At 33.2% G+C, this 19,583-nt stretch overlaps 1 protein-coding gene across 1 annotated transcript in view; it reads left to right on the top strand.

Annotated features, from left to right (window-relative positions):
• The window catches only part of LOC145328991 (SID1 transmembrane family member 2-like), a 91,354-nt gene that overhangs the window by 43,348 nt on the left and 28,423 nt on the right, over nucleotides 1-19,583 (top strand). Inside the window, exons 14-25 of the mRNA XM_080172984.1 lie at nucleotides 74-236; nucleotides 437-577; nucleotides 855-930; nucleotides 1,671-1,761; nucleotides 2,294-2,431; nucleotides 5,773-5,855; nucleotides 6,550-6,708; nucleotides 7,423-7,498; nucleotides 8,323-8,417; nucleotides 14,195-14,294; nucleotides 14,706-14,805; nucleotides 15,196-15,311. Of these exons, the coding sequence (XP_080029110.1) occupies nucleotides 74-236; nucleotides 437-577; nucleotides 855-930; nucleotides 1,671-1,761; nucleotides 2,294-2,431; nucleotides 5,773-5,855; nucleotides 6,550-6,708; nucleotides 7,423-7,498; nucleotides 8,323-8,417; nucleotides 14,195-14,294; nucleotides 14,706-14,805; nucleotides 15,196-15,311 (1,338 nt within the window). The remainder of the gene's footprint in view (nucleotides 1-73; nucleotides 237-436; nucleotides 578-854; nucleotides 931-1,670; nucleotides 1,762-2,293; nucleotides 2,432-5,772; nucleotides 5,856-6,549; nucleotides 6,709-7,422; nucleotides 7,499-8,322; nucleotides 8,418-14,194; nucleotides 14,295-14,705; nucleotides 14,806-15,195; nucleotides 15,312-19,583) is intronic.

Below are 19,583 nucleotides of genomic sequence, written 5' to 3'. Positions count from 1 at the left end.
TTATTGGATGCAGTCGTTCCTGGTTATATTTACAAATGTTCCATCTTAATCTGAAGATTGTGTATAATTGCAGTTATAATTGTGTCCTGTGTAATATGTGTTCGGAAACGCCGTCTACCTGTAGAAAGATCTTTGTTGGATCCTACCACCAACCTGTCCAACCGTCTACCTGGACCCGACGGAGGGGATGATGCAACTTTTAGATCAAATCTGCAAGATGATCTTAGCAATTCTAGGATAGTTAAATTTTATTATTTAACACAGCGCATTTAATGGATCTTGAATTATTTCATATATATATTCCTAAAATAGTGATCTTTCAAATTGTTCTTAACATTTTTTTTTCAAATTTCATTGATATAGAAAAGTAACAAACTTTAAGTAGAAATATTATTTATTACTTACAAAATTAAAATTAACTAATATATGTATGTAGATTGAGGCAACGCCATATAAACCACCAAAGGTATGAGAGTATGAGTTCCACCTCCACACTCAGTTCTGTTGGAGGAGATCAGCCCCCCAGAAGGTTGGGGGCAGAACAGCCACCCAGTCAGAAACAACCTGGCAACAATAGGCAAATTATTATTTATGAATTAACAAATCAGATGAATAAAAGCATAATTTAGCATTAGCTTTTACAGACTAATATGTTAGCATTTGTTTGTAAACTGAGAATAGAGCAGGAAAAACACATGAACAGAAAAAATAAAATATGGACCTCGAACCCGACAGCTATCCGGCAGCAAGCATGCAAACATCTTTAACGCTAATGCCGCGGGTATAACATAAACTGCTGAAAACAAATGATTACTTAACCAAGTCCTTAATGATAATAATTTGGCGTCATGCAGTATTCTTGTTGATATTGAAGCTGACGGTGAAAACACTCCTACTGAAAATATTAATGAAGATACGGATAATACTAAGGTATAGTTTATTATGTCTTTTCTTAAACAAAAAAAAATTAGTGTTGACACTCTGTGTTGTTCGATTGTCTGAATGATGAGCTGTGCTTTTATCAGGGATTTTAATAGATAAGACAATGGCCAATAAATTGATGTACATCCCCAATGATGATACACAAAATTACCCCCACTGTAGATTAAACTTATAGGTTGAAACGTTGGGACACTATATTTAATGAACTAGCCAATCAAAATTCAATAATGGTCCCTAAAGTTGTTTAGCAAACGAATAAAAAAACGTAATTATAAAACTTTTGGTACTAGTGTAATAAACAGCCCAATGTCACGTACCTCCCTGGATCTATTCAGTAATCAAAGATTGAAAGAATTACCTAAAACGGTATAGCAGTGCAATTATGACAGCTGTCCCAATTTAACAAGAACGAACACATTCACATCTCTCTCTGAAACAATAATGAACTTTGATATTGATATATAATTTAGCCCAGAATCAGTTTTACTTTCTGCAATAGAAAAAGCCCCATAAACAAATAAAGATTAAATAATGATTTAACAACAACATAACAAATAATAAATATATTTTAATTAAACATTTGGTATTGGTTTAACAAGGATGTATGTCTTCATAGCTTCTCCTTCCCTACATTTGATATGGGTCTATGGTGCTCCAACAGTTTGGTATAGGTAAATTCCTAAAACATAACAAATCATAATTTGTCACAAAGATCTATAAATTACTAGGTGGATGAAGATGAGAATACTGTTGAAACAATAAACACTGGTGATTATACTCCTCTTAAGACAGAAGACGACAATATTCAAAATACTAGAGGTATAAATATTGTTAATTTGTTGTACAATCAAATCAAAGTAAAAAAATAAAGGGGGCATGATCTATATGTAACTCTGTCTTTTTATTGGGTCTTTGAAATCACCTAAAAGCGTCGGTAATATAAATACAGCTGATTCCCTACAAAAGAACGGAAGGCAATTTGAAAGCGGACGAAAAGAGTCTCCAGATAGTTGTCTGGATTATACATCTATACTTTTACATTTATTGTTGTACATAACCTGTTAAAGAAGAAAATATTTAGGTAAATTGTAAGAATATGTAAGAAACAAAAAATCACTGGATACAGCTTTTTTTGCCAATATTTTTATATTAAAAAGGAAAGGCACTATAAATGAATCTATTTGGCTTTAAGGTTAATTTATGAAACATTGTCCTATCCCTGCTTTTACCATTTTTGCATCGTATTATAGACAACTTTCCACGGATAGTAAAAAGAGAAGTGATTTTCAATGTTGATCGGAAATATTTATCGGCTTCGTAGGCACACTGAAAAATAAATATGTTGACCTAGGCATTGACATTGAGGACTGTGATGAAAATAATGATGACAATATTAACCATGGTGAGGAGGAGATGAAAAATGCGGCAAATTCTGATCCAGAAAATGCTGGAAACCGATCCAATGTATTTGAAGATGTCGATCATATTGGTAATTACTTTTCAATAATAATATAGATGTTTGTCGGTCCGAAATGGATATCTTTGGTCGTTAATTAAGCCATGTTAGAATTGTTTTATCGATTTCAAACCGTAACAGTAGGATAAACAAGTTTATGGTGCATTATTTGCCAAATGTACCACTTTTCTGCACTACCTCTCCGATTTTGTTAATACTCTATATTTTGGTCCGTTGGGTCATTCAAGGATGCTGGATGGCCAAAAAAAAGTTTCAGGGTCCCTGGATGTCTAGATATCTAGCTATCTATGAAGGTAGGTAACACAAATGTAAAAAACACCCATTTTTTCACAATTTTAAAAATTAATTTTTTCATCAATCTTACATCCAATCTATACATTTTATACACCAAAATGATCGTTTATTCATGTAAAAAGCGCACATAATGCTATTTTGGCCAAAACTCTAATTTTACAGGGTGTCCAACAAAAAGTGTATTTTGGATATCTAGTGTAATACCCAAAATACCTGTCCAAAAAAAAATCATTTTTTTTGGCTTAAATCCTGTGTTTTATCTGTGTGCATATGTGGTATATAACGGTTCGGACCACCCGGGACTATAAGGTTGTCAAATTTCACTTTGGGACACCCTGTAAATGTGATTTTTGCGTCTGTAGAGCTAAAACTTGGTCCAAATTGGCTATTTTTTTTCAAATTACTCTAATATGTGTCTTAGTATGTTTGACCATAGTGTTTTCTGACCAGATCAATATTTTCATATTTTTTGGACACCCTGTATTTTCAAAAAAAGAGAAATTTTTTTTTTTTTTTTAATTTTTTTTCTATTTTTAAGTTACTTAAAACAGTTAGGGAGTTGAATCCATTTTTATAGAAGCAGAAATATAATCTATGATTATGGTTTGGACCCTCTAAAACTGTAATCTACCCTTCCACTTTCCCCTTTAAGATTCCACTTTTGTCTCTCTTGTTGAAGATATCTTCACCAAGAGAGGCAAAAGTGGAATCTTAAATTTCAAAAATCGTATCGGCGTTGAAGATATCTTCACCAAGAGAAGGGAAAGTAGAATCTTACATTTCAAAAATCGTATCGGCGTTGAAGATATCTTCACCAAGAGAGGGGAAAGTGGAAAGGTAGATTACAGTTTTAGAGAGTCCAAACCATAATCATAGATTATATTTCTGCTTCTATAAAAATGGATTCAACTCCCTAACTGTAAAACTGTCATATAGATACAGATTTTGACTAATAACAATGATATTTGCCTATTTTACAATTTTTTACACTTTTGGGACACCCTGTGAATGTTTTTGAAAAATGATGGTTTTTGCCCATTTTTGGGGGGAAGGAGTCGTTTTAGGGCCATAGACTATTTCTTCATTTTTGTAGAACTTTTCAAGACACATCATTTGTTATTTATGCAAAAACCGCAAAAACCGAACCGTTTTGCCGTTATTCACCGCCAAAGGCGGAATTTTTTTACGTTTTTGCCGTTCCGGAGGTTCTAATGGGCATTTGTGGTAAGAAAACGTTGATTTATCAAGATCTCTCTTAAAAACTTTTATTTAGGTAATTTAATTTACTAAATTTCATATAAAGTAAAATTTTTTGTGCAGCTAACCGTTTTTCGTCAAGATGGATTTCAATTGTTAAAACAAGAAAATGAAGTGAATATAACATAAATAATTGCTATAACATAAGTGATAAAAGAAACATAAATCATGTGCATTTGAAATTCCTTTTGACAAAAATCGGTTTGATATACAAAAAAATTTACTTTACATGAAATTTAGTAAATTAAAATGCCTAAATAAAAGTATTTCACAGTTATCTTGATAAATCAACGTCTTCTTACCACAAATGCCCATTAGAACCTCGGGAACGGCAAAAAACGAAAAAAATTCCGCCTTTGGCGGTGAATAACGGCAAAACGGTTCGGTTTTTGCGGTTTTTGCATAAATAACAAATGATGTATCTTGAAAAGTTCTACAAAAATGAAGAAATAGTCTATGGCCCTTAAACGACTCCTTCCCCCCAAAAATGGGCAAAAACCATCATTTATCAAAAACATGCACAGGGTGTCCCAAAAGTGTAAAAATTTGTAAAATATGCAAATATTATTGTTATTAGTCAAAATCTGTATCTATATGACAGTTTTAAGTAACTTAAAAATAGAAAATAAAATTTAAAAAAATAAAAAAAAAATTTTCTCTTTTTTTGAAAATACAGGGTGTCCAAAAAATATGAAATTATTGATCTGGTCAGAAAACACTATGGCCAAATATACTAAGACACATATTAGAGTAATTAGAAAAAAATAGCCAATTTGGACCAAGTTTTAGCTCTACAGACGCAAAAATCACATTTACAGGGTGTCCCAAAGTGAAATTTGACCACCTCATAGTCCCGGGTGGTCCGAACCGTTATATACCACATATGCACACAGATAAAACACAGGATTTAAGCCAAAAAAAATGATTTTTTTTGGACAGGTATTTTGAGTATTACACTAGATATCCAAAATACACTTTTTGTTGGACACCCTGTAAATTTTGAGTTTTGGCCAAAATAGCATTATGTGCGCTTTTTACATGAATAAACGATCATTTTGGTGTATAAAATGTATAGATTGGATGTAAGATTGATGAAAAAATTAATTTTTAAAATTGTGAAAAAATGGGTGTTTTTTAAATTTTTGTTACTTACCTTCATAGATAGCTAGATATCTAGACATCCAGGGACTCTGAAACTTTTTTTTGGCCATCCAGCATCCTTTAATGACCCAACGGACCAAAATATAGAGTATTAACAAAATCGGAGAGGTAGTGCAGAAAAGTGGTACATTTGGCAAATAATGCACCAAATGTATTTTGTCTGATATGTTGAGAACTTGAGCTATGCTTTATAGATACTGTCATCCTTGTTTATGGGGGTGTGGGGGGAGGTTTAAGGAGAACCATATCGGTTCAGGGTTTGCGATACACAGTCATACAGACATCGTGTTACATTACACAATTAATAGCGGCTTCGCCCCTAGCCTCTAGAGGCTTTGCCCCAAGAGGTTTTATCAATCTAATTTTTCGTGTTTTAGATTTTAAAGAAATTTTTTTTTAATGAAAAATACCCCCCCCCCCCAAAAAAAAAATTCTTTTTAAAACTAAAATTGAAATAGTGGAGTCGACTATCCCCCCCCCAAAAAAAAAAAAAAAAAAAAATTTTTTTTTTAAATTTTTCTTCAAATCTAAAATACTAAAAATTGGTTTGATTAAACCTCTTGGGGCAAAGCCCCTAGATGCTAGGGGCGAAGCCGCTAGTAGATAATAAAACAGGACTTAGAATGTTTTAAATTTTCTAGGTGTGATAACTGAATGCGGGGATGGAATGTCTTCCGTGGACTTGGGCGAATATGATCTTTTGCATGACGCGGATTTAGACAAGGTATAGTTTTATAAACTAACAGGGAGGGAGGGGACATTGGTATTTTAAAGCTTTATAACAACGTTTTCTTATTTGATGGATCAAAAACTTTTGGTACTTTTATTAAATTGTGATTCTTTGGTTCCAAACTTTTCAACCAATAAGTTAAAGAAGGGAGAGTTTTTATCTTTTGGGCAGGGTTTCGGATCCGCATTGATTTTTTGCGGATCCGGATCTGGATCCTCCAAATTTGGTCAGTGCGGATCCGGATCCAGATCCGGATCCGGTTCCGGATCCTTGACAATTAAAATAAAATCACCAAACTTTTCAAAAATATTTATTCTTTAATTCGAAGTCAAAAATACTTTTAATTTTCAAGTCTGACCCTAAACCTTAAAGATTGGCTCTCAGCAAGAGAATGTCTGAGATTTTATATAAATTTAGGTAGATTTTTCCATTTTTTCCGCATTTTTTTGAGTCCAAGGATCCGGATCCGCATTTTTTTGCGGATCCGGATCCGGATCCTTGGACTCGAAAATATGCGCTTTTGGGTGAGGATGAAAATTGTACTTTGTCCAAAGCTTACTGAAAGTAAGAATTACCTACCTACGGAACGATACGATTTAATTTTAGAAACCTTTGCAATTGATAATAAAACCAGCCTTAAATTTAAGACCTCAAAATTCATATTTGACCATATTTGAAATTTTTTTAGGAGGTATTCAGAACTAAGACATTTTTGTTTGTTTCTGATTTGGCCAGGAAGCATCCCTCGATCTTGAGGCGCAGATCGATGATGTACCATTGGAATCTTCTAACTATTTCAATATTCTATGGTTTACCAGTTGTTCAGCTAGTAGTTACTTATCAGACAGTAAGTGATCATATTCATAGATTATTAGAGAGAAAGATAGACATGTATTATGATGTATTTTAGTATTATTCTAACTATTTCAATATTCTATGGTCTACCAGTTGTTCAGCTAGTAGTTACTTATCAGACAGTAAGTGTTTATATTCATAGATTATTAGAGAGAAAGATAGACATGTATTATAGGATTATTCAAACTATTTCAATATTATATGGTCTACCAGTTGTTCAGCTAGTAGTTACTTATCAGACAGTAAGTGTTTATATTCCTAGATTATTAAAGAGAAAGATAGACATATATTATGATGTATTATAGGATTATTCAAACTATTTCAATATTATATGGTCTACCAGTTGTTTAGCTAGTAGTTACTTATCAGACAGTAAGTGTTGATGTTCATAGATTACCTATTAGATACGTAAGTATGATGATATTAAGAGTTAAACTCGAAGGGAGAAAAAGATGGATTTATAAAGCCCAATTAAAGTATAATTTTTTTTAAATTTAGACTTTTTAAAAATCCAAGGCTCGGCAGGCAAGCGTCAGCCGCTACTAAGCTTCAAATTTAAACCCGTTGAAACTTTTTAAAAGAGGGAATGACATATTTTGGTCAGGTTTAGAATCCAGCTGATTTTAAAACGGTAAAAGGTTTATTTCCCTGAGGCTAACAGGTGGCTGACGTGTGGCTGCCGATCCCTGAGAAAATTTGTATTTAGGTACTTCATCAAACTGGCAATGAAGATCTTTGCTATTACAATTTTCTTTGTGCCCATCCATTGGGTTTGTTGTCAGGTATAAATATTTAACTATTATTTTAAAACTTTTTTCGAGGCCTCTGTTAAATTCAAGTAGCATCTATAAATATTACCTATCTAAAAATTTCTATTTGTACATAAACTTCTCAAAAAATCTGTTTTGCTTACCTATTCTCTTTTGGTCTGAAGGTTATATTTTTGGACAGATTTTTGAGAAGTTTGAACAACTAAAAAACTTTGCTTTGCAAAAAAATTTAATTTTATTATACTACCTAATCACACCAGGCTACAATTGAATCAAGATAAAAGTAAGTGCTGAGCTCTGGGACCTATGTATGGGGAAATTAGACATAAAATTATAATGATTCCAGGTAAAACCAAAACTTTCAGCGGGGTCTTTTTGAGAAAATTAGATTTGAAAATTTCAAGTTCAATTTTCACCCCCTAGGAGTTGCCGCATAATCATGACAAGAAAAGCAAAGATTATTTATTTAAAATTTTGAACAAGTTTGCTTTTATAAAGTTCTTCATAAAACCACTCCTGAAGGGAGTTAATTAATGGCCATTTTTACCAGTTGCTTTGCTAAGGTCACGGAAATTCAGCCTTAAATAAATCATATATTGAGAGGTTTTATGTAAGACTTAATAAAAGCAAAGTTGTTCAAAATTTTTAGTAAATAATCTTTGCTTTTCTTGTCATGATTATACGGCAACTCCTAGGGGGTGAAAATTGAACCTGAAATATTTTACCTGGAATCATCATGGTTTTATGTCTAATTTTACCATACATAGGTCCCAGAGCTCGGCACTTACTTTTGTCTTGATTCCATTGTAGCCTGGCGTGTAATGGCTTTATTTTAGATTTTAATCATGTTTACTCCAATCTTGGCTATGTAATGCTGGGAGGACTTTTTATGGTTTTTGTCTGGCGCAAAGAATATATGTATAATCAGCAGGTACGTATTTCTGCACTGGTTAGCTAGAGAATATTTGTATAATCAGCAGGTACGTAATTCTGCACTGGTTAGCTAGAGAATATTTGTATAATCAGCAGGTACGTATTTCTGCACTAGTTAGCTAGAGAATATTTGTATAATCAGATTCAGCAGGTACGTATTTCTGCACTGGTTAGCTAGAGAATATTTGTATAATCAGCAGGTACGTATTTCTGCACTAGTTAGCTAGAGAATATTTGTATAATCAGATTCAGCAGGTACGTATTTCTGCACTAGTTAGCTAGAGAATATATGTATAATCAGCAGGTACGTATTTCTGCACAGGTTAGCTAGAGAATATTTGTATAATCAGCAGGTACGTATTTCTGCACTAGTTAGCTAGAGAATATTTGTATAATCAGATTCAGCAGGTACGTATTTCTGCACTAGTTAGCTAGAGAATATATGTATAATCAGCAGGTACGTATTTCTGCACAGGTTAGCTAGAGAATATTTGTATAATCAGCAGGTACGTATTTCTGCACAGGTTAGCTAGAGAATATATGTATAATCAGCAGGTACGTATTTCTGCACTAGTTAGCTAGAGAATATTTGTATAATCAGATTCAGCAGGTACGTATTTCTGCACTAGTTAGCTAGAGAATATATGTATAATCAGCAGGTACGTATTTCTGCACAGGTTAGCTAGAGAATATTTGTATAATCAGCAGGTACGTATTTCTGCACAGGTTAGCTAGAGAATATATGTATAATCAGCAGGTACGTATTTCTGCACAGGTTAGCTAGAGAATATATGTATAATCAGCAGGTACGTATTTCTGCACAGGTTAGCTAGAGAATATTTGCATAATCAGCAGGTACATATTTCTGCACTGGTTAGCTAGAGAATATATGTATAATCAGCAGGTACGTATTTTTGCACTGGTTAGCTAGAGAATATTTGCATAATCAGCAGGTACGTATTTCGCGTGTGTTTAAATAGGCACTTTTGTATATTTTTTTGCAAAAGCAACACAATTTTCCCTACCTATCGATTTCATTAATTATGGATGGTGTTTCCTGTAATAGTTAAGAACGATGTAAATTATGTAAAGGGGGGGGGGGGAAATGTGGTGACTCGTGCCACGACATACCAGCAATTTTATTTTGGGTGCTACTCCCTTAGTTTTAGAGATAATTGGGTGAAATCTTTTGGGCTGGGTCACTAATTACCCCAACTAGAGGTATCTTTCAAAAAAAACGGCGGCGGGTCCGCCGCTCCCGCCGTTCGCCGCCATTTTCCGCCGCCGCCAAAAAAAAATTTTTTATTGCATTTCTCGCCGAATTAGGCAATTTGGAATCATTTGAGACCATGTTATTTTTTTCAAAAATTTTTTAAGCTTTTAAAGATATTGAGACAAAACCTTTTGAGGTAGATCAGTAAAAAATATTTGAATAAAAAATGGCGGCGGTACCGCCGCTCCCGCCGTCCACCGCCATTTTCCGCCGCCGCCGCCAAAATTTTTTTTATTGCATTTCTCGCCGAATTAGGCAATTTGGAATCATTTGAGACCATGTTATTTTTTTCAAAAATTTTTCCCCTTATAACCAACCCTTACAAGCCGTTCTGTGGGCGGCGGAAAATGGCAGTGGATGGCGGGAGCGGTGGTACCGCCGCCATTTTTTATTCAAATATTTTTTTGCTGATCTACCTCAAAAGATTTTGTTTCAATATCTTTAAAAGCACAGGAGAAGCACTGAATTTAAGATATACCTTAATAAACGAGAATTGGAAAAAAATGACTAAGTCCCCCCGCAGGGTTGGTTATAAGGAGAAAAATTTTTGAAAAAAATAACATGGTCTCAAATGATTCCAAATTGCCTAATTCGGCGAGAAATGCAATAAAAAAATTTTGGCGGCGGCGGCGGAAAATGGCGGTGGACGGCGGGAGCGGCGGTACCGCCGCCATTTTTTATTCAAATATTTTTTACTGATCTACCTCAAAAGGTTTTGTCTCAATATCTTTAAAAGCTTAGGAGAGGCACTGAATTTAAGATATACCTTGATAAACGAGAATTGGAAAAAAATGACAAAGTCCCCCCGCAGGGTTGGTTATAAGGGGAAAAATTTTTGAAAAAAATAACATGGTCTCAAATGATTCCAAATTGCCTAATTCGGCGAGAAATGCAATAAAAAATTTTTTTTTGGCGGCGGCGGAAAATGGCGGCGAACGGCGGGAGCGGCGGACCCGCCGCCGTTTTTTTTGAAAGATACCTCTAGTTGGGGTAAGGGGGGGGGGAAGTTTGTACACTTATAGGAAATGAAATTCAGTATCAAAGTTTGGGAGGGACGTGTGAGCTTGTTTTTAAAGTTATCAACCTAATTCTTTTTGTAAAATCTCTTATATGACTGGATTTACACGGAAAACTTTGAAAATTGAATTTTGGTACTTTCCTTCAAGGGGCCAGTGGAGCAAAAGACCCCCCAAAACACTAAAAATATGAGTTCTGAGCTTATTTTTAGAGATATCAACCTAATTTTTTAAATGTAAACTTTTTAAAAATAACTGAACTTAGTAACCATTACACATTTCATTTTGGGACTTTCCTTCTAGGGGCTTGTGGAGCAAGAGACCCCCCAAAACTAAGAATAGGAGTTCTGAGCTTATTTTTGAAGATATCAACCTGATTTTTTTCAAAGAAAACTTTTTAAAAATAACTGAACTAAGTAACCATTACACATTTTATTTTGGGACTTTCCTTGTAGGGGCTTGTGGAGCAAGAGACCCCCCAAAACTAAGAAAAGGAGTTCTGAGCTTATTTTTGAAGATATCAACCTGATTTTTTCAAAGAAAACTTTTTTAAAATAACTGAACTAAGAAACTACTACACATTCATTTTGGGACTTTCCTTGTTGGGGCTTGTGGAGCAAGAGACCCCCCAAAACTAAGAAAAGGAGTTCTGAGCTTATTTTTAGAGATATCAACCTGATTTTTTTCAAAGAAAACTTTTTAAAATAACTGAACTTAGTAACCATTACACATTTCATTTTGGGACTTTCCTTCTAGGGGCTTGTGGAGCAAGAGACCCCCAAAAACTAAGAAAAGGAGTTCTGAGCTTATTTTTGAAGATATCAACCTGATTTTTTTTGCAAAGAAAACTTTTTTAAAATAACTGAACTAAGTAACTATTTTACATTTCATTTTGGGACTTTCCTTCTAGGGGCTTGTGAAGCAAGAGACCCCCCAAAACTAAGAACAGGAGTTCTGAGCTTAGTTTTGAAGATATCAACCTGATTTTTTTAAAGAAAACTTTTTTAAAATAACTGAACTACCTAAGTAACCATTGCACATTTCATTTTGGGACTTTTCTTCTAGGGGCTTGTGGAGCAAGAGACCCCCCAAAACTAAAAACAGGAGTTCTGAGCTTATTTTTGAAGATATCAACCTAATTTTTTTATAGAAAACTTTTATAAAATAACTGATCTAAGTGACCATAACACATTTCATTTTAGAACTTTCTTTTTAGGGGATTGTGGAGCAAGAGACCCCCCAAAACACTGAAAATATGAGTTCTGAGCTCTTTTTTTATAGATATCAACCTTATTTTTTCAAAGAAAACTTTTTTAATGTAATTGAACTAAGTACCTAACTGTTACACATTTCATTTTGGGACGCTCCTTCCAGAGGCTTGTGGAGCAAAAGACTCCCCAAAACTAAAAATATTAGTTCTGAGTTTTTTTTAAAGATATCATCCTGTACTTTTTATAAGAAAACTTTTTAAAATAACTGAACTAAGTAACCATTACACACTCTTGATTACCACTACATTATTGATATCTTTAAAAATAAGCTCAGAACTCATATTTTCAGTGTTTTGGAGTTCTTTTGCCCAACCAGCTCCCAGTAGGAAATACCCAAAATGAAATGTGTAATGGTTACTTAGTCAACCTGATTTTTTTAAGAAAACTTTTTTAGACAGAACCATACTAAGTAACCATTACACATTTCATTTTGTGACTTTCCTCCTAGCAGCTTGTGGAGCAAAAGATCCCCCTAAACACTAAAAATATGAGTTCTGAGCTTATTTTTAAAGATATCAACCTGATTTTTAGCAAATCTGTTGTGGCTACGTAGTTCAGTTAAATGAAAAAAGTTTTCCTTAATAAGTCAGCTTACCTAATATCTTTAAAAATAAGCTCAGAACTAATATTTATGGTTTTCAGGGGTCTTTTGCTTTACTAGCCCCTAGAATGAAAGTCCCAAAATTAAATCTGTAAAGTTTACTAGTTCGGTTATTTTAAAAAAGTTCCTTTAAAAAATCAGGTTGATATCTTTAGAAATAAGCTTAAAACTCCTATTTTTAGTTTTGGGGGGTCTTTTGCTCCACAAGCCCTTAGAAGGAAAGTCCCAAAATGAAATGTGTTCTGGTCACTTAGATCAGTTATTTTTAAAAAGTTTTCTTTTAAAAAATTCAGGATGATATCTTTAAAAATAAGCTCAGAACTCCTATTTTTAGTTTTGGGGGGTCTTTTGCTCCACAAGCCGTTAGAAGGAAAGTCCCAAAATGAAATGTGTAATGGTTACTAAGTTCAGTTACTTTTAAAAAGTTTACATTTAAAAAATTAGGTTGATATCTCTAAAAATAAGCTCAGAACTCATATTTTTAGTGTTTTGGGGGGTCTTTTGCTTCACTAGCCCCTAGAAGGAAAGTCCCAAAATGAAATGTGTATTAGTTACTTAGTTCAGTTATTTTAAAAAGTTTTCTTTGATAAAAATCAGGTTGATATCTTCAAAAATAAGCTCAGAACTCCTGTTCTTAGTTTTGGGGGGTCTCTTGCTCCACAAGCCCCTAGAAGGAAAGTCCCAAAATGAAATGTGTATTAGTTACTTAGTTCAGTTATTTTAAAAAGTTTTCTTTGAAAAAAATCAGGTTGATATCTTCAAAAATAAGCTCAGAACTCCTTCTCTTAGTTTTGGGGGGTCTCTTGCTCCACAAGCCCCTAGAAGGAAAGTCCCAAAATGAAATGTGTAATGGTTACTAAGTTCAGTTACTTTTAAAAAGTTTTCATTGAAAAAAATCAGGTTGATATCTTCAAAAATAAGCTCAGAACTTCTGTTCTTAGTTTTGGGGGGTCTCTTGCTCCACAAGCCCCTAGAAGGAAAGTCCCAAAATAAAATGTGTATTAGTTACTTAGTTCAGTTTTTTTTTAAAAGTTTTCTTTGAAAAAAATCAGGTTGATATCTTCAAAAATAAGCTCAGAACTCCTTCTCTTAATTTTGGGGGGTCTCTAGCTCCACAAGCCCCTAGAAGGAAAGTCCCAAAATGAAATGTGTAATGGTTACTAAGTTCAGTTATTTTTAAAAAGTTTTCATTAAAAAAATTAGGTTGATATCTCTAAAAATAAGCTCAGAACTCATATTTTTAGTGTTTTGGGGGGTCTTTTGCTTCACTAGCCTCTTGAAGGAAAGTACCAAAATTCAATTTTCAAAGTTTTCCGTGTACATCCAGTCATATGAGAGATTTTACAAAAAGAATTAGGTTGATAACTTTAAAAACAAGCCCACACGTCCCTCCCAAACTTTGATACTGAATTTCATTTCCTATAAGTGTACAAACTTCCCCCCCCCTTAGTGACCCAGCCCAAAAGATTTCACCCAATTATCTCTAAAACTAAGGGAGTAGCACCCAAAATAAAATTGCTGGTATGTCGTGGCACGAGTCACCACATTTCCCCCCCCCCCCCCCCTTTAGTAAATGAAATTTTAGAAGAGTTTTTAGAAGATACAATATTTTAGGTAGAAGAAAATCCTGCCCTACAACATTATGGTATTCCACAGCAATCTGGTTTATTTTATGCCATGGCCCTAGCCCTCATTATGGAGGGACTTATGTCAGGTATAGATAGATAGGTTACTTTATGCCAAGCCTCTAGACCTGTTTCAGGAGGGTTTTATGTTTGGTATAGATAGTTAGATACAAGTTATATGAAAAGATAAGATTGGTAAATTAAAACATGTTTCAAAACATGAGGAAACAAATTGAAAGTGAAGAAGAAATTAAAATATGTGAACCATGGAAGGAAAAGACTGTAAATTACACCGGTAACCAAATTGTTATGAACACGATCTCATATTAGTTGGTTTAAAAACTTTGGTTACTTTTATAAATCTTGATTGGTTGAATCAAATTAGAATTGTTCAAACTGTTAAACTACATTCAGTTTTTTCATTTGACAGAAGTAGTAATATTGGATTTGGATCCCTTTAAAGACGGAGAAAAATATGTTTTTTTTTATACTTTTTTTAGGGTGTTATCACATTTGTCCGAACCATTCCAACTTCCAGTTTGATACTGCATTCATGTACACCATTGCCATCCTCTGTATGCTCAAGATTTATCAGTTTAGGTAAAGAGTAAATAACGCCCCTAGAGGCCTTTAATGTGTATCTAAGGTATGGGAGAGGCAATCCACCCTCCACTTAATATTTTAGCTTGAAAAAGAAAAAAAATGATAGCTCACCTTGCTTCTAGGAGCTCTTAATTAAAGGGGGTAAAAAGAGGACTTAAAAATAGTCCAAAACTATAGCAAGGCTCTAAATAATCTAAAACAAAGAAAACCTAAAACTATCCCAAGGCTTAATCCTATATATGAAATAGTCCTTTATGAGGGAGGGAGGGGCGACCATATCATATAAGTTCAGTTGTTGACAAGATCCTTCGGTACAGACAAATAGACACACACACACAGACAGACATCCTGTTATTTAATTTTACATAAGATTATTTGTTTGTTCAGACATCCTGATATCAATGCAAACGCCTACACAGCTTTTGGAGTTTTGGCATTTGTAATTTTCATTGGTGTCATTGGAGTCACTAATTCCAGCATTCCTTTCTGGATATTTTTTACAGGTATAATATAGATATTTAGACTAGGGACTACGCCCCTAGAGGCCTCTGCAATTGTAAAAAAAGGTTAATTGTTTTGGAATATTTTTTTTCTAGGGGCAAATTCTGTTGGGAGGTTGGTTTTACCCTCCCCCAAAATAGTTGTTAACGTGCCCAGGACCTATGAAAAGCTACACTGTTGAGAATAACCGTACGATATCGGTTATGCGGTTTGCGAGATCCTTTGGTACAAATAGGCAGACAGAGATCCTGTTACTTTTATATAAGGATAATAATATAAATGAAAGATAAAAAAATACTGGGATATTAAAATAGAAGATACTCCATTATTCCATGATCCATCCAATTATGATCAACAATATTCCCCTTTTGATAGTAATATGATATGGTTCCATGATATTGTTTATTCAAATATACAGCATGACCCTCGAAAAAGTTTTTTTAAGCATCTGCAGCCCATATTTCTCAATGAATTTTTAAAAAAATGTATATGTCCTTGTTCTCTGAAGATTTCCACATAAGTAGATATAAAAATATTTTTTTTACATCAATTAACAGCTGAGATTTTTAGAGCCAAAGTTTTGAAAAAGTGGCTGAGGAAAAAGTAACTTTTCAAGAAAAATGCTTTTTAAAAGTGAAATGACGTGTTTTTTTCATAATTTCAATACTTTTTATAAAACTTATATAAAGATGTTTCCAATAAATTTATTTCATGCTGAAAGCACTTTTTTCACTTGTTCTAAAAGGCATTTTTAGAATAGTGTAAATTGCAAAAACACCCTTACAGAAAGAAATTCTATAAAAAATAGTAGCAAATTAAAATTTTACATAAACAGAAATCAAACAATTTTTGTTTTATTCTAATAAGTTAAAAAACAAAAAAGTTACAGCTACAAACTTTTATTAAACATTTAACAATTTAAATGATTTTTATGTGTCTTTGTAGTAGTTTGTATAAGTGGGTGTTAATTTATTAGGTCAAATTTGCGCTAATCCTTTCCGGTCATAAGGATAAATTGGGGAGGGGTTCATTTAAGGTCATGTTAAGAAGGGGATATTATAAGGATTATGGGTAAATGGTTATTAGAAAAATGCATTCAATAAAAGGGGGGGGGGGGCGCGAAAGTGACACTTTTTGAAACCAAAACTAAAAGTCAACAAAGGAACTCAACTAAAAAAAGAGTTACAGGTCTAAGATTTTTCATGGCAGTTGCTTTATAGGGGTAGAATATGGAACTGTGAAGAAACGGCGGCGAAAACCGCCGTTTCCCGCCGAATTTTTTTTGCCTTTTCTCGGCGGTTTTCGGCGGTTGCGACGCCGTTTCTTCACAGTTCCATATTGTACCCCTATAAAGTAACTGCCATGCAAAATGTCAGACCTGTAACTCCTTTTTTAGTTGAGTTCCTTTGACTTTTAGTTTTGGTTTCAAAAAGTGTCACTTTCTCCCCCCCCCCCCCCCCCCCTTTTAAAAGTATTTTTTTATATGTAAAACTAAAATTTTTTAATGCAATAAAAAATGTATAAATTGTAAACTTGCTCTTCTTTCTTATTTGTTTTTTAACTGGTTGATAAAAAGTAATATACTAATAAAAAACTAAGAAATATTTAGCAATATCCAGTTTCTCAAGCACTTTTTCCAAACTTTGGCTTTAAAAATCTCGGCTGTTAATTGATGTAAAAAAAATATTTTGATATCCTTTGATGTAGAAAATTATAGAGAACAAGTACATATGAATCTTTTAAAGGGAGTGTGAAGCTAAAAATTTCTGTTAATATACGTAAAGAAGAGTATTTTTAAAAGAACATTAACTAAAAAAAATATCTGAAAGTTCCTTGTATAAAAAAATATTGACTTTTTAAACCCGAAAAAAACCCATTGGGGAAGGGAAGAAAATTTTTTTAAGCGGCTTTGACTACATTTTTACTGTTTAAATCTATTTCCAATGACAATTTAAATATAAAATGTAGTTTTAAAGTTTTCCTAACAGTGTCTAATCTGTAATGTGATATCAAATTTTTATTTAATTGTTTTGTTACTGTGTAATTGTCGATAAATGAAGTATTTTAAAATGGAAATTATCTGGATAATGTCTATATTAGGCTAGTACTTCCACAAACATCCTTATACCAATTTATAGAATTGATAGAATTTGACAAATTTCTCCTGAGTATTTTTTCCGTTTTTATTTTAGTTACTTATCATAGTATAAAAGAAAAAAAGTTTGTTTTTCATAGTCTTATACTGCTGTAATTATATTTATCGCAAAATAGTTTGATAAAAATGAATAATTACTTATGTTTTTTTACAAATAATCATTTGGGTATGGGTTAAAAATTTTGACTGATATTTTGTCCATCTACCTCTCTCCACAGATCAATTTGTAGCAGCTGATTTTTGTTATTGTTTTACTTATGTATCAATCGACAATCATATCTAAGATTTGAAAGTTCTATGTTTTATATATATATCCGAGTTTGTTTCATATGATAAAATGATTTTTTAGAGTAAAATGAGCTTTTAAAAAATATTAACAACAAAATTAGTAAATGCAGAATACCTTGTTCAAAACTATAAGTCGTACAAACTAAAATTGGAAAATGTAGGAGGGCTTTCCTTATATATTTTCGAAGAATCAGGATTAATAGTTTATATTCGTATATATGTTTAGGTACAATAAACAAAGCGTATCCAATCCATTCTAATGTGACCATTTCCAGAAAAAAAAGTTAATTAAGGCCAATCAAGTGAATTATAATGATTTTATTTTACGTTTTTTGATGCGATTATGTTGTACTCTTATACCATATTAAAAATAGTAGGTATAGCTAGACGACAATATCTTTTTTTCGCAACATTTGTCATGTTTAATTCATTATTAATTATACAAGAAATGTGGTTTCGCCAATTTATCAAGTCAATTAAGTCAAGCTACGCCCCTTACTCTTGCCTATTAATAAGACTAGAATATGTTTAATTTTACATTTTAAAATTTCAGAAATAAAGAATATGAATAACCACTAAGTTGAACCACCTCCGTATTTCTTTAATTTGTGAAAGGTAAATATTTGATACAGTTTGAGCTGAAAGCCAAAACACGTCCGCTAGTGGCTTGTAATAAATATGGGTTTATTTTTTATTGATCAAAATTGTTTGAACATGAATATGTAGAATGTTTACTTATTTAATGTTTTTTTGGGGGGGAGGTAATTTTTTTAACAGGCGATTTCTCTTGGGAGTGTGGTGGTACCCTCCCCCAAAATACTTATAAACCTTCCTGGAACCTATCAAAAGCTACCCTGTTAAGGAGAACCCAATCGGTTCAGTGGTTAGCAAGATCCTTCAGTGCAGACAAACAACAAACATCCTGTTACTTTATTAGAAGGATTTAAGTCAATCATGTTTAAAATGAATTAACATCACATTTAATTAGTGGCGTACATGGAGTTTTGCGAGGGGTTTGTGAAGCGCAATTGAAAATTTGCCTCCTCCTTATACAAAAATCGATGGGGCTAAGGTACAACAGACAACAAATAGGTGTATTTTTGGTGTCAGGGGGTTGCCTACGCCCCCCTATATGTCCATCCACCCACTCAAAAATCAAGTGTCCTTGAATTGAAAAATTAATGTGCGGATTGCGCAATTTTTTTTACATTTCATGGGGTGTATCCAGTCCACCCCCACTTAATTTTGACTGGGGTTGGAAACAACCCCTTTCTGCACGCCTGTGATTTTATTGAAAAAACGAATAATTAAGGAGTAGATAAACTTCTGAATAAAATACATGTTGGCCTTCAAAATTAAATCAGCCCAAACTTGACATTTACATTGTCTTCAAACTACCTAATAAAACTATATTTTTTTGTTTAGACGACGTGGACAGTGATATCTAGACAAACTGAAGCTGATGATACAAAATCTAGAAGCGTACAGTCAATAAGAAAGATGTTCGATGGTTCAATTATGACAATCTCAATTTTATATTAGTACTTTTTTCTGTTCAATGATGACAACTCGAGGGGGAAGGTATTTGTGTTACTTCTGAAACATAAACTTATTCAGCTTACATTTCTTGGTGTCAAATGCGATTGCACGCCTCTGCTATTGGAAATTTTTTTTCTGTTGACATTAAATCCACATGTATGACTGAAAGTGGACTACAAAAGCCAGTAATTTTAAGGCTTGCTTCTTTTAAATATAGTTAAATTTACGGAAAAAAGCATGACAACAACCATAAAAGCTAATGGACCTATGAAGCTTCTGGTGATTATTGTAG

The sequence above is a fragment of the Acartia tonsa genome, chromosome 9 (genome assembly GCF_053477335.1).
Source record: "Acartia tonsa isolate MP-2025a chromosome 9, ASM5347733v1, whole genome shotgun sequence".
NCBI lineage: Eukaryota > Metazoa > Arthropoda > Copepoda > Calanoida > Acartiidae > Acartia > Acartia tonsa.
Note: the sequence above shows the minus strand (reverse complement) of the source record. Positions and strands in the feature narration are given on the sequence as shown.